Source organism: Pimephales promelas, chromosome 11 (assembly GCF_988280905.1).
Source record: "Pimephales promelas chromosome 11, fPimPro1.hap1.1, whole genome shotgun sequence".
Lineage (NCBI taxonomy): Eukaryota > Metazoa > Chordata > Actinopteri > Cypriniformes > Leuciscidae > Pimephales > Pimephales promelas.
The window spans coordinates 16,175,502-16,197,842 of NC_142779.1; the positions used below are offsets into that span (position 1 = coordinate 16,175,502).

The 22,341-nt window shown below is 37.1% G+C and overlaps 2 protein-coding genes across 3 annotated transcripts; one reads left to right on the forward strand and one right to left on the reverse strand.

The window, feature by feature from the left end:
* Window positions 1–6,173: 6,173 nt before the first annotated feature.
* rgra (retinal G protein coupled receptor a) lies at window positions 6,174–15,791 on the reverse strand. Of its 2 annotated transcripts, none has more exons than XM_089117076.1 (7): window positions 15,659–15,791; window positions 10,704–10,860; window positions 9,616–9,737; window positions 9,136–9,289; window positions 8,810–8,927; window positions 6,960–7,073; window positions 6,174–6,336 (listed from the first exon to the last, which is right to left on the reverse strand). In XM_089117076.1, the coding sequence occupies exons 1-7, from the start codon at window positions 15,774–15,776 to the stop codon at window positions 6,193–6,195; spliced, it is 927 nt and encodes a 308-aa protein (XP_088973202.1). In that variant the 5' UTR covers window positions 15,777–15,791; the 3' UTR covers window positions 6,174–6,192. The 2 variants fall into 2 exon arrangements, with proteins under 2 accessions (XP_088973202.1, XP_039527999.1); XM_039672065.2 differs by lacking the exon at window positions 15,659–15,791 and adding an exon at window positions 11,124–11,223.
* Window positions 15,792–17,041: 1,250 nt separating this feature from the next.
* lrit1a (leucine-rich repeat, immunoglobulin-like and transmembrane domains 1a) lies at window positions 17,042–22,319 on the forward strand. The gene is made up of 4 exons (XM_039672063.2): window positions 17,042–17,559; window positions 18,000–18,460; window positions 19,035–19,340; window positions 19,502–22,319. Exons 1-4 carry the CDS (start codon window positions 17,438–17,440, stop codon window positions 20,542–20,544), a joined length of 1,932 nt encoding a protein of 643 aa, XP_039527997.2. The 5' UTR covers window positions 17,042–17,437; the 3' UTR covers window positions 20,545–22,319.
* The last annotated feature ends 22 nt before the right edge of the window (window positions 22,320–22,341 follow it).

A 22,341-nucleotide genomic window follows, 5' to 3' on the forward strand; every position in this document is an offset into this window, starting at 1 on the left:
ATATCTAACCAAATGTAGCCGCACCACCAGAAAATGGGAGGGGGAGGTTGGGGTGCCCTCTGGCTGTACGGAGATGATTGGGGGGCCGCACTTGGCCTGTGGGCCGCCAATTGATTAGCTCTGCTCTAGACCCTTCCTGAGCTGAGATATTGAGATATTTATGATGGCATAAATGCTATGTGGGATCTAAATATCTCAGCTCTGGAAGGGTCTAGAGCCTCCATTTTTGCACCCAGGTCTAAGTCCCATGGCCTTCTATCAGAATACAGAGTTTCAAGAAGATTAGATAAACATATTTTTTCGCACCAAAAAAAAACAAAAAACGAAAGGGGTACCACTGTCGTTTATTTGGGGGAGGGGTCGAAATTTTGAGTTTCTCTGATCTTCTTGAAACTCTGGATTCTGATAGAGGGCCATGGGACTTAGACCTGAGTGCAGAAATGGAGGCTCTAGACCCTTCCAGAGCCAAGATATTGAGATCCCACGTAACATTTATGTCATTATAAATATCTCAATATCTCAGCTCTGGAAGGGTCTAGAGCCTCCATTTTTGCACTCAGGTCTAAGTCCCATGGCCCTCTATCAGAATCCAGAGTTTCAAGAAGATCAGAGAAACTCAAAATTTCGACCCCTCCCCCAAAAAAACGACAGTGGTACTCCTTTCGTTTTTTTTTTTTGGTGCGAAAAAAATAAGTTTCTCTAATGTTCTTGAAACTCTGGATTCTGATAGAAGGCCATGGGACTTAGACCTGAGTGCAAAAATGGAGGCTCTAGACCTTTCCAGAGCTGAGATATTGAGATCCCACGTAGCATTTATGCCGTTATAAATATCTCAATATCTCAGCTCTGGAAGGGTCTAGAGCCTCCATTTTTGCACTCAGGTCTAAGTCCCGTGGCCCTCTATCAGAATCCACAGTTTCAAGAAGATTAGAGAAACTTATTTTTTCGCACCAAAAAAAACAAAAACAAAAACGAAAGGGGTCGTTTTTTTTTTTTTTTTTTTGGGGGGGGGGGGGGGGGGTCGAAATTTTGAGTTTCTCTGATCTTCTTGAAACTCTGGATTCTGATAGAGGGCCATGGGACTTAGACCTGAGTGCAAAAATGGAGGCTCTAGACCCTTAGAGGCGAGATTTTGCGATCCCACGTATCGCGATTAGAGAAACTTATTTTTTTCCTTAACGCTTGTAGTTAGTTAGGAGTTAACATGTTTTTCACTTTAAAATAATGGGCCACATCACTAGTAGTTCCTGCGGGATGACAAGGTAACGCTTAAGGAGTTAACATGTTTTTCACAAATGATACAAGTAATTTAATTTTATATTTGACACATACTGTACAGGTTGTGTGAGGCACTAATATTCTAACAAACACTGTAATCTGGAAGATGTGGTTTTGCGCTTATCGTAACATAAATGCAGACAATTTCTTCATTAAAGATGCTAATTGTTTTTGACAAGTGAACATCAATGTTTATATTCATGTCCTCAGGCAGCTACTGGAACATAAAGTTATAGCTCTTTGGAGTCTGAGATATATGTGACTGACATTCAATAGAGCTCATAATAGTGAACTTATCCAATCATGAGAGTGTCAGCATCACTTCTTAATTATTTAAGGTTTATTTTTAAAAACTGTCATTATTAGTATTATTTTATGTTTAAGTTTTAAATAAACAGAGAACATGCGTCCATCCTGGCAAGAGTAGTGGTCACAATCTCAACCTAGCTAATGTATTTGGGGGGATGTATAAACTTCATAAACTGGTTTCCACAAAGAACCCATTTGAGGCACATGCTTCTGAAATGTTATGACCATGTAAAACCCCCATAATTGTTCACTTTTTAGACATGTTACTTTTGTGATTAGTAATTAATTGGTTATTATTTCTTAGTTCACAAGTAGTTCTCAAAGAGGATATATTTCTTTAGTAATAATCAAATACCTACCAAGGAACTACCTTTGTACTAAATTACCTATTACTTAATGCTTAGTTAATATTGCTTCCATATTAGTTAATAGTATTAAGTTCGGTGTTAATGCAGTACTACCTATCACTTCCTGCATAGCTACTTGTTAACTACGGACCATTATTTTAAAGTGTTACCATATTTTGTTTTAGTGTGCTTAACATTTTTGTTTTCATGATTTCAATGATTTCAGTGTAAATAATGCTTTTAAAAATTAAATGACTTTTTTTTTTTAAATCCTTAAATCATTATTCCAGATGTCATCTGAAAATGTGTTTTTTTTTTAATTTATTTTTTTTATTAAAAGTTAATTAGTGGAAAAAGCAGCCAAGTCACAAATCTCATAGATTAGGAATTCTGAAATTCCCCTGGTATTTACAGTGGTTTTATTGAGTTTAACCAATGCATAACTCTGGCATAAATATGGCATTTCATTGTCAAGACAGATTACGGTCAGAGAAGTGCTTTTTTCTACACTTATGAAATCTGTTTTCATACTTGGAATATTTGTACCAGGCAGAAAGGAAAACCTCTTCAAAACAGTCCCAAAATATCAATCTCCTGTGTCAACATGAATGGTCCACAGCTTTGTGAAATTCATGGGTGAAGTGAAATAATAAATCACAAATGCGACATCTCTTTGAGATACAAACAGTTGTCTCCGATTCTGATTTGTATTTGATTTATGACATTTATAACACATACTGTCAGTGTGTGAGCCGCTGCACTGCAATCCAGAGTAATCAGTCACAAGCTTACGATCAGATATCCAAAGGTTCAAGAGCAGGGTGAAAGGTCAGACCGGCTGACAGAAGCCATGCATTTTTATTTGATTAAAGAACATTTGAAGCAGATTATGCAATCATTACGCAAATGTGCATGGGAAGCAGTCTGTCATATCAGCTGAATTGTCAGTTCATGCTGGAAGCGTTTTCACAAACAGTGACACTCAAGATAACATCAGTTTTAAAAAACGATGAAAGCGAGATTCATTTGGCACCAAATATATTGGGATATTAGACATTTGTGCCACTGTTCATAAACATTCAGTTAAATGTGTGAACAATTAACAGTAGACATAAAAGAAAAAAAAAATGCTGTTTTTTTTTTTAAGAAATTGTATTTTAAAGGATTATGGCCAGTGTAATCTGGATTACTGATATGTGCGTCATTGCTCTTTAGAGAGCTCTGTGTTCTCAGTCATTTAAAGCTCTAAAGTCATTTTTAAGTGTGGATTGAAAAGGTAAATACATATCGCCTACATTACTTTTGTAGGAACTTGACCTGACTGTCAAAAACTGGATATCAGGAATGAATTAGCATTTAAATAATCCACTTACAGAATTGTTTTAGTATTAGAATTTTTTTATTATATTTTTATTTCACTTTTTCACAGATTAGAACTCAAAAACATAATCCATTCAAGGAGTAAATACACTCTAAAAAAATGCTGGGTTGTTTTAACCCAATTTGGGTCAAATATGGACAAACCCAGCCATTGGGTTACATTTTTTAAATTACATTCTTTAACCCAATGTTTGGATTCATCCATATTTGACCCAAAATTGGGTTAAAACAACCCAGCATTTTTTAGTGTAGATTTACACTATAATAGCTCAAAGAATACAAACTTCCGTTACAACACATTTGCTCACATTATGGATATACTTATCGGTAACATCCACACAACAAAATATTACTTTTTAACAGATTAGAACTCAAAAAAGTCATACATTCATTAAGAAAATAGATTTACACATATTACCCTGGCAGTACATTACAAAACATAAAACATGAATCAAATGTCATACGATTCTCTCTTTTGACTGCTAGAATCATAATATATATATATATATATATATATATATATATATATATATATATATATATATATATATATATATATATTCACTCAAAAAATGCTGGGTTATTTCAACCCAAATTAAAAAATGTACAGTTGAAAGTGAAAGTTGAAGTAATTTTTATTAACCCAACATTTGGGTTTGTCCATATTTTGTAAAACAACCCAGCATTGTTTGAGAGTGTTGGAGCAAATTGGAATACAAAAATGATATTTGTTGTCATCTCCCATTCACCAATATAGAAGTTTACCCAACTGACGACTTCTGCTTCTGAGAACCCCGGAAATGTGAAAAGTGCCCATTGTTTATTCAACAGTTTACTAAAGCCTGGTCTGAACTCAATTACAACACAATAATGTAGACAGCAATGTTTATTTCACTGTTGTGCATCTTGGCCAAGATATACAAATCAGTTGTTGATGTCAAGACATCTACTGAACATGACAACATTATTTATGGGTTATTTAAAAATGCACTTGTTGAGGAAGTCAAGCTTAAAGTTGACACAAAGACACATCTGAAAGACACATCTCTAACATGACAAGTGACACATGAACCACTGCAGAGATATTCCGTTGGGGTAAACATTTATCAACCATTTGTTATTAAGCGTGTCACTAACACAATCATTGTGGTACAGAAAAAAGTACAGTATATCTTTCATTTGTATCCTTAAAAGTTGTTATATTGTCCAGGAATTTTTGAAATATCATTTATACATATTCTGTTTACGTCTGTTTACTAACTGTCACGATTCGATGTGTTTGAGCAGTTTTTGAGATCTTGTTTCACCCTGTCTTTTGTGATTTTGGTTTAGTCCTGTTAGTGTTTCCCGCTTTGTTTAATTAGCAATTCCTGTCACTTGTGTTCAATTAATTAACTATAAGTCCTGGAAAGTTTTCCTTTTTTCCTGTGAGTTGAGTTGTAAAATAAATCAACTATAGGCCTCAGCCTGCTCCGCCACGTCCACATCCTGCTCCGCCCTGGCCACGCTCTCAGCCTGCTCCGCCACGTCCACGTCTTGCTCCACCCTGGTCACACCCTCAGCCTGCTCTGCCACACCCACATCCTGCTCCGCCCTGGTCACGCCCACAGCCTGCTCTGCCACACCCACATCCTGCTCCACCCTGGTCACGCCCACAGCCTGCTCCGCCATGGCCATGTCCACGGCCCGTTCCACCCCAGTTCCCTGAGCTACCAGCTCCACCCTGGAGGCTTCCCGTTCCTGCGTCACCATGCACATATCAGCCTCCTGGTCGCCCACCCTCCCACCCCCCCACCCCTTTGAATGCACGAGGACGCGCCTTCGGGGAGGGGGAGGGTACTGTCACGATTCGATGTTTTTGAGATCTTGTTCTTTTGTGATATTCAGTCTATAGTAATGATATTACTGTTATGCATAAAAAGTGAAACTATAAGTATATTTGTAATACTAATATTTAATAGTGAAATGCATTTTTATGTTGCCCGAGCAAATATTTTTTCTGACAGTGTACAGAATACCTTCATAAAGAAATGATTTGGCATGAATTATTATTATTTATTTTTTTAGTCAGAACATTTCCAATTGCAGTAAGTCTCGTGCATAATCTTTTTCTTTTGACTAATCTTGTGCACTGGGGAATGTGTTTTCATGAAAAGCACCGTTGTTTCTAGGATTAGAAAATGTTGCTCGCCTAATTCTGTCTCATAAGCTGGATGAAGACCTTATCTCAAGTCATTTCCTTATGGATAAAGTACACTTTATGTTCTGTGTGCTAAACTGTGCATTTTGGTTAACATGAACATCAAATTAAAATACTTTAGAAATTGTAAAAGTATTGAACTGTTAAAGGGATCACTAATTTCATTTCTGTTTATTCTTTTTCTAGTGCCACATTTTTGTTTGCTTGACATTTAAAAAGGCTGTTTGATGTACAGCGTAACAGCAATTGTACTGTATACAATCTTTACATCTCAACAGTTCACCAGCAACTTCAAAACATATTATTCCTGATTGTGTTTCCATTCAGAACTGCATTTATAGAAGCAGCTTAACTCTTATTGAATGACAGCCACACATTCTCTTCTTACATGTGCTTTGTAATGATACGGATAAAATTGAACGCCGTTCTGCAAGATTTCCATTAGGAGCAGCTTATGTGCTTTGTCAAAATATCAGTTGAGAAATTTTATTACATGTTGAAATCCTCTATGTCAAATATAACAAACCAAAATATACCACAAACAGACTCCACACTCACGACCACACAGTCCACAAAAATACAGCAAAAGGATGACATATAAGCACACAAAGCCAACAAGCATGTTTTATACCTGTTAGAAACCACCAGGACATTAACTGTTATTGTCATATGCCTTGTTTATTTGGACTTGTTCTCAATGGCAATAGTCTCAATCTTTTGACCAGTGAGCAACTGCCAGATCCCTCCCCTGTAGTTCTCGTTTCCAAGGGCGTAAACAAAGACGTTGAAAGTAGGTGATGTCTTAGCCAAAATGGGTGCAAGCTGTAAGAACACATCCAAATCAGACTCTCTCTATGCACATACTGAAAATAGTTTAACAAAAATGTTATTCATCAGTTCATGTGTTTATGCTATTGTCTCTTATGCTCACCAAGGCTGATTTTATTTGATAAAAAACAGCGAGATTACAATTTAAAATAATGTTTTTCTACTGTTCTACTGTAATTTATTGCTGTGATAAAGCTGAATTTTAGTAAGAAACATTTCTTATGAAGTTGTTAGAGTTTATATCATTTATACAATTACAATCTTTTTTAAGTACAATTTTTACAACATTATAAATGTCTATACTGTAACTTCAGATCAATTGAATCTATCCTTGCTGAATATTCATTTCCTTAAAAAAAGGTAGTCTATGAGTTCATATGAGATTTACTGGTTATCTCATTATATTCATACCAGACCTATATGACTTACTTTCTTCAAAGGAACACAACATAACATATTTTGATGAATATACTGTATAACAATAATAAATATGTTTTTAATATGATGAAAGTCAGTGGGGTTCAGTGTTGTATTTGGCAATAACAGTTTAAAATATCGTCTTTTGTGCTCCCTTAGAAGACAGATTATTCATGCTTTTATAACAATGATTTCCTCACCATTCTCAGTTTAGGAGAGACGAGGGTTGCATTCTCCACAGCAGCATAGAAAGCCAGGATACCATACGGGCCCCAGCAAAAAAGCATGGTCTTCAGAGGAGTGCTACAGTTGAACTGTACATAAAGAGAGCAAGCAGGAGATTTCCAAGTCACAAGCTGCAGATTTAACTCAGATTTAACTTATACACCATCAAATACCCTACTGTTCATATGAGCAAACGCATATGAACAGTCATTTTTGTGATTTTAAATTTCCTTACTATATACGGTGTAACTGTCATAGATCGAACCTTAACTTTACAGCATTAACTTTATGAATTAAAATAAATCTGTCAATGACTTAATGACTGCACGAAAACCAGCCACTGGTCATTTCTCGCGGACCTCCTTCCCTGATCTTTGAACACGGTTGCAGTTAGTTTGCAATGTGACATGTCCTTCCAGATGTTTTGTTTTCCCTTATTTGTATGGTGTCCTTTAAATCTGTTAAAAATAAAATCTTTGTTTCCCTCTATCACCTCTGGAAGGACATTAATTTTATCTTTTTGAAAGGTAGCCTATCTTCTCTTGTTTTTTTTTTAAAAGCCATTTTGTCAGCCTGTATAGGTGCTTTATATCCATATAGACTTGTCTTGATTTCTAATCCACAACAAATGACGATTATTAAACGTTCAGAATACGACTCCATATAAGGTTATATTTCAGCACTTTGCGAATGGATAGCGACGCTTAAGTAGCAAGTAGAACGCGTTCTCGCGTGTTCATGTTATGTGCATTTTTGGGAAACGCACGTGGAATTGCTGCGATCGTTCGTAACCTTGCAAGTAGAGAGCGCTCTTAAGAGCTAAGATACATCGTTATCGGGAAACCCGGCCCTGGTCACTTCACATTTGATGTATTTTCGTTGAAAAAATATTTTCGGTTTCTTAGTTTTTCTAATCAGTTATGTAGCCTATCTAATGTTGTTAAATGAATGTTTATTGCGTTAGTAGTAGTAGTAGTAGTAGTAGTAGTGGATGTCAGTGTATTACAAAGGCACAAAACAGATATTAGTACTAATATCAGTTAGTGAAATATCTTTTTTACAGTAAATTTCAGTCAAATCTGTAAAACCTAAAAAGTTGGTACTGTATTTTTTGTTGTTGTTTGAGGAAATGTATCACAATCACAGCTGCTGTTTTTTTACTTTAAAGTTCACAGATTTTTTTTTCAGATTTTATAATGAAAGGATATACTATATTTACAAACAGTAATACAGTAGTAGAATACAGTAGTAGGCCTCCATTAAAATGATACTGCGCCAATGTTATTTTAGTATTATTTATATACTGTTACATGTTTCATAATTAGCTTTTATTTTAGTTTAATTTTAGTAATTTTGGTGTGTGCCAACATTTTCATGTTTTTTTTTAAAGAAAATATCACAAATGAGATTTAATTTGAATTGTAGTTTGTGTTTATTTCCTGTAAGTAATTTTAGTGTTTTCATTTAAGTTTTTTTTTATCTAATATTATTGTTATTTATTTGACCTTTATTTTAGTTAAAACATTTTTTGTTAATAGTTAACGTTAATTACTCTGTTCTTTGCTGGTCTTAACGGTCTGTAAGAAAATCCCCTTCTTCTGTTATCACTTTGGTATTTTTTAGCGTTACATAATAGTTCTGTCCTGGAGAAGAGTTCAATAGAGCTGTAGAGATGCCTTTGTGCTTCCAGGCAAAACGTTTCTTTGACCCACTCAGTCTCCGTGAATAACGGTCTTATGCAATGTGAGGGGAAATGTTTACTCTGTACTCATGCGCATTTTGATCTCACATGTCAAATTGTAATATTGTGCAGAGGATACTTCACCTTAGCCTGCCCACTCTTTTGGAATTTCCTTTCAATGGACTGATAAGACGACAGCACGACAAACACCTGAATGCCCATGTTGAAGATGGACATGGGGATCAAGTAAGACACGTAGTTCCTAAGGACAGACAAAATTACATGTATAGGCCTTCAAGGGTCTTATTACAGTGAACAGATTTACAAGGAAATGAAACTTTACATTACCATAATATTGCTTTCATATATTTGTAAATATGGGTCCGAATGTGGGTCTGAAACTGACACTATAAATAATTTATAGATATGTTATAACACGACGTGAATCATGAATGTACTGTGCATCTTACCTATCCCCCTTGCTGTAGTCCAGTGTGCAGCAGGTCCTCAGGGGCTCATAGTCATACTCTCCCCAGCCAATCAGAGGCATGGCGGACCAGAAGGCAGTGAAGAGCCAGATGAAAATAACCAGGGTGATGGCGCTGCTCCACTGCAGCTTTGTTCCTAATGATACAAGGTGATCAAACATTGTGCTGTGTACTGAATTGTTTTAGTTAATGACCCTGAACACACCAAATAATGTTAGACCTGAGTCCACAGTGTTGACATTTGTACTAATTTTAAAATCAACCCTAATTCACTGAGATTTTGAAAAGAGTGGTCTTAGGCTAAGCCTATGTGCACTATAAGTACCTTCAGATGGTGATCTTTGCAACATGGGTGGTCTGCACTAGAACAAAGACTGTCAAATTTTCCATTGAAGTGCAGGTCCTATTTGGCGAAAGGGATACCATTGATTTTTACTAAGGTTCTCTGTTCCTGTTACTCACTTGTGCAGTACTGGTGGTATCTGTCCCAAGCAATGGCTGCAATAAAGTGGATGCTGGCAAGAGCAGTCATAAAGCCCTGGAAGCCATGGGTCTGACATCCATCTGATCCATAAGGCCAGTATCTGGAGTTTCAAGAAGATCACGTATTTAAAAACGTAATTTAGTACTGTGTAATGTATTTTTCTCAGTGACAGATTCTTAAACATTCTCCTATTTTGAATATTTGTTAACATCTTTGCTTATCAGTAAATTTGGGAATCCAACATATTGTGTTTTGGAACATGGTACAATGTAAAAAGTGATCAGTTGACTTAACTTGGTAAAAAAGAAGAGAGGAAACCCATTGCCTTAAAATTATTAAGTAAATAAACTTAATTCTTAATTGAAAAATTAAGGTATGTAAACTTGACAATTCCATTTAACTATGTTTACAATTACACAATTTTATTTATTAATTTTAAGTTTCCTCACTTTTTTAAGTTAAGTCAGCTAATCATTTTTTTTACAGCTGGTTTCTGTTCCAAAAGTCTTAAGCTGTCTTTAGCTGGCTGCAATATTTAAAAGAAACAGTTGGTAGCTGGTTTGTTTCTGGCCTAAAATGGTCTACCAATTTGCACAAGCTAATGAACTACCTGGACCAGTTAAACCAGCAGCTGGTTTAACTGGTCCAGGTGGATTTTCCAACAGGCCATTCCTGCATAAAACAAACAAAACATCTTTTAAAAAAGAAGAAAACACATATTTGATGGTCTTAACTTGTTTAAGCTGGTAATGCAGCTTGGTGGCTGTGCCTGGGGCAGCCAAAAAGCCTCAAACCAGCCTGACCAGGTCGGGAGACCGGCAAGTCATCTGGATTATGCTATTATTTATTACAGCAAGGATGTGATTAAAATATCCCACAAGGAATTTAAAAAGCCCTGCAAACCCAACTATCCCTTTAATTTAATGGCTGCAATTTTGTAATTTATAACGATCAAATAGACCCCTCATTACATCACAGCTGTATTTACACACACTCGCATCCGTGACGCGCCATCGCCTCTCCGTCAACAACAACATCATCAACACACAAACGTGCGCGTGCTCACCTCAGAAAGCTTGAGAAGGCAGCGACAGTGGCGTTCATAGAAATACCCATATCTGCCATGGCCAGACTGAACACGAGAAAATTACTTGGGGTCCGTAATTCTCTTATTTTAAGAAAAGCAACAACGGTGACAGCATTCAGGAAGAACCCGAGGAGACCTTTAGAGAACACAGAAAACGTGTGAAGAATCAGAGCCTTCCCAAGCCCCCATAACAGCGCAGTTATGAAACAGTAATCGGCTGTCTCTTTAGATAGACAGTTCTATCTATAAATCAACATTATGTGTTATTGATTTTGCAACCGTTTGCTAAATCATTCCTGGGTGAAGCACATCCTATCAAGGCTATAGGCTACACATCCACATAGTAAGATTTGCACGCGATCCTCTCTCTTTTTTTAACCTGAAAAAGATTCTGCTTACCCTCCACGAGCAGGCAAGATCCCAGGGAAAACACATCGAAGTCGGAGAATCCCTCCGGTAATGGATACGTTACCATTTTGAACGCAATTTTGACACCAAAGTGTGCAGAATCACAGTCCGCTCGCGCGCGCGATGTGCCTCAATGTGTTCAAACGAAGCCTTCTTTTAAAGGAGCGTTTCACGTGAAAAAGCATGAACGTAATTATGTTAAGCTCTCTCTCTCTGCCTCAATCCGCGCAAGAATGTATTAATGATGAACATAACTCCTACCATTGACCCCTAATACGTATTTACACAGGGCATCAGTAAAGCGCTCATTCAGTTACACAACAAGCCTTTGTGTCGGACGCTTGAGCGCACTGATGGTAAAACCGGGCTGAATGTGAACCAGTTGAGCCTGTGCCAATTCAGTGTGTTGTGTTCTGCTGGCTGGTTGAACAACAGGTGTCGTCGAGCTGTCACTCCAGACACTGATAGATATTGTGGATTTGACGGTTTGCAGCGTACGAATGACGGGAGTACTTTTCTCAAATGCAGACTGTCACATTGGCGTGTCATATTCAGATACTGAATACTTCAAACACAAAAGTGTGAGAGAGAAAATGTCTTCACGAATAGACAAGCAGTGGTTCTTCTAAGAAATAATTGTGGGGTCAATTTAACCTGTGCATCCTATTTCATAATATTTTGAGTTTCTTTTGATTAAACCAATCTCCTTCATTGTATTAACATTTTTTTTTTCAATGAACTTAAAAAAGTAAGCAACCGTGGTTGCCAGTAAATTGTAAGTTAAACCAATAATATATTTATATTGTTACAGTGTATACAGTCATAAACTCAGTCATAATCATAAACTGTGTTCAGTGCTGAAAAAGAAACATTCTGAATATTTTGTCTAGACAATAACCACTCTGAATTTTGCTCTATTAAAAGATGCTTTGTTTCCAGATTGCATTATTCATACTTGAGTGGAAGCCAAATAAAAAGACAAGTTACAAAGAGTAACACTGATACACTAACCTACTTTTTTGTTTTGAAAATCTACATTCATTGGGGTTTTATCAAATGAAGTCCTGCAATTAAAAAACAAAATATATAATTTTTGAGGAGAACATATATGAAATGGCAAAATCCTCTAGGCTTATCGTATACAGTTCACAAACAAGACCCATATTGTTCAGTCATTGCCTCAGCCAAGATTATGAGGTTGTGAAACAATACTACACATGTTAAAAAAGAAAAAAAAAAGTCATATGACAGTATAAAAGCAAACGTAATTTTAAAGATTTGTATAAGCAAATTTCTTCTACTCAAGTTTATACTATACTGTATGTTTGAAAAACAATGGTTTCATTTGTTAACGATACATTACATGAACTGACTATAAACAATTATTCAGCATTTAATCATCTTAGCTGATGTTTATTAATGAATTATTAAACATTATTAAACTCAAGCTATCTCTGTTGCACTGTGAACTAACATAAAAATGAATAATTGTATTTTTATTAACATTAACAAAGGTTAGCATGCTTTAAAATATATTGCTAGTTCATGAATCATGGTGCATTAACTAATGAGACTTGTTACTAAAAATACATCTTTATTATTATTATTATTATTATTATTATTATTATTTTGATTATGGTATACAGATCAGCAATGTCTTATATGCATTTTTGGATCAAAAGATTTTTTTTTTTTTTTTTTTGAAAAAACATGCATTTAAAACATAAATGGTTTGAAAACACCAGTCCCATGACTGTTATGACTATATCTCTCTAAACTGTGATTTTTCACACATTATTCGCACTCTGTTCAATAACTTGTGAAAGACAGATTTGTTTTGTTCAGTGCATATGGGATTAGGGTAGTAGAACCATAATTCTAAGGAGGTTTACTGTACTTACTGCAGCTTTTAGCTTTTACTCTATAACTGAAGCTATACTTTCTAATTGTGAAACTCACAAAAGATCTATATAATGTGAATAATGTGAATAATGTGACCTTAGTAGGTGTGTGAGAGAGGTTTAGGCAGTCAGAGGTTAACAGAAATGTTAACACATTCCCCACACATTAACAATGAACACTTTACTGGCTTTCTTTTGGAATTACTGAGTTTACTTAAAAAGCAATCCAGTTTACTTGTTAAAACCATGAAAACCAATTGCCTTAAAAAAGCAAGTAAGCTTTACTCCAATAACTTGAGTGCAATCAATAAATCATTGAGAATAGTTTCACAATTTTACAAAGATAACATTTACAACTGGACAAACAGATGTAAGGCAATGAGACAGTTCAAAGGTAAATTTATTGTATTTGTTTTCTTAACAACTGACACAGGGTTGGTCCACACAAGTTTGCATTTGGGATATAGAATTTATGTAAATGTCTCTGACATACATGTACATTAGAAATTACTACGCTGAGCGTCTTAAAGGTTTATTAGTTTACCCAAAAATGAAAATTTGGTCGCTCCGAACCCGCAAGACCTTCGTACATATTCGGAACACAAAATGAAGATCTTTTTGATGAAATTTGAAAGATTTCTGTCCCTCCATAGACTAAGCCATTGCAACTTTCAAAGCCCAAAAAGGTAGTAAAGACACCGTTAAAATAGCACGTGACTACATTAGTTCAACCTTAATGTTATGAAGCGACGAATACTTTTTGTGTGCATTTCAATCCCCGCCAAATAACAACATTATTAAATACACATTGCACATAAAAAGTATTCTTGTCGCTCCATAATATTAAGGTTGAACTACTGTAGTCACAATTAGGGCTGGGCGGTATTACGGTATATATCGTTACCGCGGTAGAAAATGTTAACTTGCACGCACTCAGGTTTGTCAAGGAGAATGCAGATCAAGTTCACAAAGGAATTACGTTTTCTAAAGGGTTATTTTCATAGAAAGTAAAAGGTTATTGTCAATGTGATATTTTCGGAGGAGTGCACTTCGCAACGGGGAAAGCATGAAGCTTACTTGACAACATCAATATCGTAACGAAAAGAAATAACCTTATATAATGTATAGTTATTGTCAATTTATAGAATGTCTGACACCGGTGCATACATACTGAAATATATGTGTCAGGCGTGAAAGCTTGACAGGCGTAGCAACAGTAACTAGGGAGGGCGGGGCTTAGCGAAGGGTCAATTAGAACAGTTTTTTGACAAATCTCCACCCACAGGAATCCACAAAAAGGGGGGTATGGTCTTGTTGAGCTCCCACAGAGAAGAGGAAGAATATCATTTGTCGATAATTCGTAGACAAACCTACACATTGATGCGAGGCAGTAATAATTTAATGTGCAGTCGCGTAACAATCAATTTTTTAATAAATAAATTATTGTAATGCATGGCAACGATTTCTTTTACACAACACGGCAGCTTGTAAGGCTATGTTCATGGTAAAAATTAAGTATATTTATATAAAGTTGTTTAGATGAAAACAATTTCAAAAGAACTATACAACAAAAAATGATTTAATTATAGTGTTACAGTAATTTTTGTTTTCAGCAGATATTTTCAACCTCTATTGGCATTTTGTTACAGTTACCACATATACACCTATAAAACATATTACTAATCAAAACTTGTGCAAACGTGTAACTAAGGTAGGAATAAACAATAGACTTAATTTAAAAAGTCAACAACACCATTGTGAATTCGACAGACAGAAAAAAAAAATACACCACAAGTTTTTATAACAGTTTATAAAATTTAACATTACATATTAACATTACAATTTAACCAATTAAAAGTATGACTACTACTAAATAAACAACTTACCAATGTGAAACATCCTGCAAAAGTCGTGTTTTAACAAGTTCTAATCAATTCTCTTCATCTTCTTCAGGCTAAAATTGATATGGTAATGTTTGACATTTTTACAATAACAATTAGCGCATGCATCTCCAATAGCTGGGTTTCACTCACGTGATTATGATGATGCGTGGAATTCAGATGGAGGGCAGGGAGTGAAGAGCGCAATGGACGAGATGGAGGAAAGTCCGTACTTTACACGCTATTACAAGAGAAAGAAATGAACAAAAAATCAAACATATGTTGGACGTGATCCTTATGTTATGAAGAGGAGCGATTTTTCCAGCCCATTCTCACTCCCAAGGCGTCAGTTTGACCATTTGACCATGCTTCAATATCTGTCGCTTTAGGCGCCCTTTAGCGTCAGTTAGATGACGCCCTAGGATCGCGTGTACCCTACCCCCACCCCATACCTAAACCTAACCGCGTCCTCTAACTGACGCTTTCCTTTAGCGTCAGTTAGATGACGCCGTAGGATCGCGTCATGTAAGTGACGCTAAAGGGCGCCTAAAACGTCAAATATTGAAGCATGGTCAAAGGTGACGCCTTGGGGTGAGAATGTGTTGATTTTTCAACTGAATTGAAATATTTTCCTGCCATCGAGGCGGTAGATATCAGCAACTACCTTGTCTTACAGACTTTGACTTCACAAAGTTCGGACACGTTACACGAGACACAAACAGTCACTTAAGTTGTAATAACTCACCTTTGACGAAGTGATCACTAACTTTACACACACGAGCATTATCCCATTCGGCTCCTCCCGACCGCAGACGTAGGTTTGCAAGCCGTTTTGCCAGAGTTTTACGAACAGTGTCTTGCATTTTTCCCCATTATGAACAACAACTTTTGGTATACCATAAAAACTCCTTGTGGTTTGATCGATTCAAGTAACCATAAATGATTTAAAACACAGGCATTTTGAGTTTGTTATAGTGCTTTCTAAATACAGCAGAACACTTCCTGCCCTCCATTTGTATTTTGCGCCATCATATAAAAACAAGCTATTTATGGTAAGGGGGCTGATCTTTCCAGGCAACATATCTTAAGCTGCTGTCGAATCACAGCACAGCAACCGCTGCCACAATCAGAACTCGTCAGAAGTCAGTTACTATTTCTGAAGGAGGGACACTTCATAAGGAAGGAAGTCAACGGCCCATTTTTTGGACAGTGAAAACAGAGGTATACAGATAATTGTGTGAAAAATACTGTGTTTTTTACACTCAAAACATAAACACATGTTATGTTTCACACTGTAAACACAATCAAATAAGCTTAAAAAACATGAAGAACAGGACCTTTAACACACTGCTGCCTCTCACTGGTTTAGCAACGTCATTGAATCCTTTGCTACTTGCTTTTTTTTAAGTCAGCTTCACTCAAGCGATTGAGTAACTCATTCCCTGCAATTCACTGTTTCTCAACAAAACCTAGTAAGAAGTATGTATTGTATATTACTGAGTAAAGTTAACTGAGTATATGAGCCAGGAAAGCCTTTGGATTTTACAGTGTTGCATTAAACCCCCATTCCAAAAACTCTAGATTTCTAAACATTATTATTATTATTTATTTCCTGCAACTTTCTTTTTTTTACTGTTTTGAGCTTATATCCTGTTAAGATATTTTCTGGTTTAATTCTAATGAAGCATATGTATTTACAAACAACGAGCTATTGTGAAGAACAAGCTGCCTGTGATCCAAGGCCTATACAGGATTACATGAAATAAGATATTTTAAAAACCCAGGATACGCCACTGAAAAATTGCCACTGGATGTCCTTAACTAGAAACTCTCATGCAGGTGACTTTAATAGACATCAGTATTTTCATTCAGCATATAGATCAAAATGTCTCTTTCAAAAGCACTTGTTACACAAGTATGGATTCGGGATTCTCACTTCAATAGATATATAACATTGAGGTAGCTAAATACTTGAGCGTGGTTTAGTTTTTTTTTTTTTTTTAACAGATGTCGAAACTAAATCTTTCAATATGCTACTCCCTGGTCTCCTCTGTTTTTTATTTATTTATTTATTTATTTTTTAAGTTCAGTGCAACAGTGCATGGCACAGCCAGAACAGACCAGCTTCCAAAGTTTCATCAGCTCTTACACATTCTAGAAGTGAATCAGTAAAATACAACAGATTCCGATGTTTAACTGTCAGGCAGAGGTTCAAAAGAGAGCTACAGATGCGTATTAAACATCATGGCCAATTCGAAAAGATTTCATCCCTATAATTAACATCATGTTTCTCTATGCAGCCTATCAGATTCCAGTATGCATGGGTTACGCATCTAAATAAAAATAACGTGCATGCTTTCGCTAATCCTCGTCTGTCCTTTTTATCTGCTGGACTCGTTGCAGTCAGATCATTATGGGAGATCGGAGCAGAGGGACGCGATGCTGGTTACTTTTTCCATAATTGCAAGTGATGGTTCTTCGTTAAAACAACGTTTCAAGGTGTTTTGTTGACATTAGAGTCAAAATGTCTCTTATTGTATTTTTGGGTGTACTACTGGCATCTGGTGGCTTACCACTTGTTCGGAGCACATGCCCATCCCAATGCAGCTGCTTTTATCATAACCTGAGTGATGGTTCCAGAGCCAGGTTCGTGTGTATTTAATTATCTCAACTTTATTGAATGAATGCAATGCATTTTTTTTTTCGACTTGAAATGTGGTGCACTTCTGCATTTTGCGCATCATCATGTAGGCTATGTATTTTACACATGAACAATATTGTGTGTAATGTCGTTTAGAATGTATTTTCCGTACACAATTTGTTTATTTATGATTTAGTTTTAAAAGATGATATATTTAATAAGTTTAAATAAGAAACATTTTCAAGAACTGTCATTTCGAAATGTGAGTAGGCTACATTATTACGCAAGTAATGATTCTTGACTTGTTCAAATTTTGTTTTATTTCTTTCTTTTTCCACAAGTGTTTGTCAGACTCAGTCAAAGACTGTTGCTTAAAGATTCGCGTGCGCATGCTTCAAAATCCCTTATTATGAGTCTTTATTCTTGTTTCTAATGCGTTTCGCAGGAGTGTGATTTGCAACGATCCAGAAATTTCACTGGTGCCCGCCACGTTCCCAGGGGACACTTCAAAACTTCGGATTGAAAAGACTGCAATCAAGAGGATCCCAAGCGAGGCTTTTAGCTACCTCTCTAATTTAGAATTCCTTTGGATGTCTTTTAACGTTTTATCCTCTCTCAACTCGGACAGTTTCCGTGGCTTGGACAGTTTAGAGGAACTACGGCTAGATGGAAATTCTCTCACTTCGTTTCCGTGGGAATCCCTCATGGATATGCCCAGTCTGAGGCTACTCGATATACACAACAACCAGCTGTCCTCGGTCCCCTCTGAGGCCGCTCTCTACATGAAAAACTTAACCTACCTGGATCTATCCAGTAACAATCTGCTGACAGTGCCACCTGAGGTTCTCAACACTTGGTTGACAGTCAAACCCGTCCAGGGAGCAGAAAGTTCAAAAATGATTCTTGGTAAGTTTTTCTCTTCGTCTTATTTTCTTAAATTTATATATTGCCGTAATTTTATATATATATATATATATATATATATATATATATATATAAAATGTTTATGATATTTAAAAAAATATATTATGCTATTATAATAATTATACTATTATAATAGCCTATATATTTTTCAATTATAAATAATATTTTAAAATATGTAATCTATTTTAAAATATATACCGTAATAATATCAATAAACACTGTAAAAACAATCTAATTAGTAAATAAATATTTTTGGAATACTTTACAAGAAAATATTATTTCAGTCTTTTAATATCAAAATTTCACGTTTTTAATGTGTTACTTGCCGTTTCTTTTGTAGTTATAGAGTGTGCAGTACATTTTTATAGGTGCATATAGGTGCATTTTTATAGGTTTATAGGTTATTAGTCAATTTTTTTACTATTTTTTTAAGCATAAAAAAACACCAGATGCCTTCAGAAAAGGAAATGCCCTTACAATGATCACTTTTTATTACAATTATAATGCTTTTCTTAACTTGTTGGGTTTTGCAACTTGATAATTTCTTTTGCCCCAGGTCTCCATGACAACCCATGGTTGTGTGATTGTCGACTATATGACCTGGTCCAGTTCCAGAAGTCTCCTAGTCTGTCAGTGGCCTTCATTGACACGAGGCTCAGGTGCGCTGATCCAGAGAGCCTCTCTGGAGTTCTGTTTAGTGATGCCGAGCTCAGACGCTGCCAGGGGCCTCGGGTCCACACCGCCGTAGCCCGTGTGAGGAGCGCAGTGGGCAACAATGTGTTGTTGCGATGCGGAACCATTGGGGTCCCCATCCCTGAGCTGGCCTGGAGAAGAGCTGATGGAAAGCCACTGAATGGGACAGGTGAGTCAGCACAAAGGCGGGCGGCTAAGCAGTATTAGCTAGAGGTGCAATAGTGATTACAGAGAGCTGGCACAGACACAACAATGCACTGTGATTACACAATACTAATTAGTTCGTGCAAATGTACTCAACTGTATTCTTTTTTTCCTTCAAATTTACAGTTCAGCTGGAGAATTCAAAGGAGGGAATCATTTGGTCTATTTTAAGTGTGCCTGCCGTGTCCTTTCGTGACACGGGAAAGTATATCTGTAAAGCCACAAATTATGCAGGAAGTGCAGAGGCCGTCATTTCTTTGGTCATAAGCGATGCACCCAAAGCCGAGAATCCGACTGTGGATCCAAAAACCAAAGTGATGTCCAAGAAACCAAACCCTAAAGTCAAGGCAGCCTATCAAGAAAAACACATAGCCACGTACGTTTCCCCAACACCCAACAATAAGCTACCACTCGGGGCCACAGTGAGCTACACAGGCCCGTATCCAGGTATGGAGAGCGACAATGCTGCTAACAGTCGGACAAATACCCAAACAGCCAGTCCTGACGGCTTCCTGGAGACCAATCTAAGCAACCTGGCTGCAAACACGTCCTCACTTCAGCAAGACCCTGACAGGGTCGTGCGCTCGGTCAAAGTGATTGGCGATACGGACTACACTGTGTGTCTGAACTGGAGGGCACCCACCGCCAAGAACACAACCGCTTTTAGCGTCCTCTACGCTGTGTTTGGGGAGAGGGATATGCGCAGAATTAACGTCAGTCCAGGTAACAACCGGATCCTCATCGAGGGACTGGTTCCAAAAACCAAATACATCGCCTGTGTGTGCGTCAAGGGGCTGATCCCCAAAAAGGAGCAGTGCGTAATCTTCTCAACAGACGCAGCGGCTACCGCTACTGGAACCCAAAAGCTCATTAATGTGGTAGTGATCACGGTCGCCTGCGTGATAGCTGTGCCTCTGACTGTGATCGTTTGCTGCGGGGCGCTTAAGAGGAAAATCAAGAAGTTTCTGGGCAAAAAGTCCAAAGACATTCAAGACTCATATGTGACGTTTGAGACTCTGTCTCCCAGTACCAAAGCTAAAGGCTTGGAGGGGGAATATCTCACCAGACTGAATGCAGAGGAGTCCAACAGACTGCTGTCGGCCAGGTCCAGCCTAGACTCTGAGTCCACCGCCAAGATTGAGGGACAGCCCAATGAATACTTCTGCTGACAATATCCCTCAGCCACAATCCCTCCACGCAGCCGCCTGAGTATCCAGGCCCAGCCGCAGTACCTGAGTGCACATAATCTGTACCAGCAGTACATGACTGGCCATCCATGAACAAGATTCAGGATACTTTGCATAAGTAACAAAGTCAAGATATATGTTGTTTTGGTAATGTTGCTCTTTGTTACTGTGCTTTTGGACTTGGTTTCTAAACTAAGCCATTTGGCTTGTGGTGGGATTGTGGCTGAGCAATCCCAGGAACATGCATTCATGGACTTTTACCCCTTCAGATAGTGATAGAAGGAACTGATTTAAAGGGAATTGTTCATATGAATTCTTGTAAATTTGTGTATATGGAAGAAAAAAAATCGATTTATATGTGATAGTGATATTATGTAAGGAAGTGGGGATTCTCTTTCACATACACTCTCAAAAAATAAAAGTTAAAAGGGGGGTTTTGCAGTGATGCCGTGTAAGAATAATTTTTGGTTAAGAAATCTTACAGTGAACAGTTCTTAAAGGTGCAGTGTGTGATTTTTAGCTACATCTAGCGGTTCGGTTGCGAGTTTGCACTAAGGGCTCAGCCCACTGCTCACCCCTCCCTTTCGAAGAAGCTACAGTGGCTAAAACGGGACAAATATATCATCGTCTGAGACAGCAGAGAATAGGCAGAGTAAGCCAAGAGTGTGTAACATTGTCACTGTTTCTGTACCCCAGTCCATTATAAACCACATCATGGATATAGTTTACAAAGCCATAGTCAGTTGAGGATCAAGGGTCTTAATATAACAATAGTAATCAGCTGAATGTCTCACAAACGTAACCAGCACATTTCTCCCCACATAGCAAACCCATAATACAGTGAGAAAGAAGAACCACATGAAACTATGCAACTATATATTTTTTCTAACAGGGTAGTAAAAGTTTAGCAGGCTAACTATGAGCTGTTACTGTGGCTGAGCTGGTTAAAGCGTAAAGCCTTGTTTAAACTTGACGCGTCCGCATGAGCCCAAAGGTGCGCGCGGCAAAAATGACATGATTGTAACAGCGCAAGCACATCCGCATCATCTAGACACCATTTACTACACACAACAGGCTTTTTTCTCTGATTTTAAAAACTCTTCGTCGGCCGCAATCGACGGGTTGGTGATTCCTTTAACATACTGTTTTATGGTCAATGACAAGAGTACTAATCAGCCGTCTCACGAACGTAACCAGCACATTTATCGCCACATAGCAAAGCCATAACACAGCGAGGGAGAAGAACTAAGTTACATTAAACAATCCAACTACATATTTTACACCTCTGACAAGGGAAAGGTCATTACTTGAGGTGTTTATGGCTAGCTTCTAGGTTTCTCCGGCTTCTCTTTCAAGGTAGTGACGAAACACGCTCTGTAGCGCTGTTTGTTCGCTGTCGGCTACGGTACAAACATGACGTCACAATATGTCGATTGTATACCCGCAGTTATGTAGATATAAATGTCTCATTCTAAGGTAATAAAAACATTACGGTTTATTAAGTAAGTTCTTTATACACAACTGCAAACATAGTTATGGATGTCTTATTGCATTTCTGTTAATAGATACTCAGAATTTTGAACACATTGCACCTTTAAAAGAACCCTTTTTTTCTTGTGTCCAACATTTTAATATAATACAAATACAAACAACCTTTTCCACTTTAAAGATCCTTGAATGGAAAGGTTCCATAGATGGAAAAGGTTCTTCATTGAACCACACATTTAAATACCAGATTAAATACATTTAAGAACCATTAGAGTAGTTACTTTTCTAACA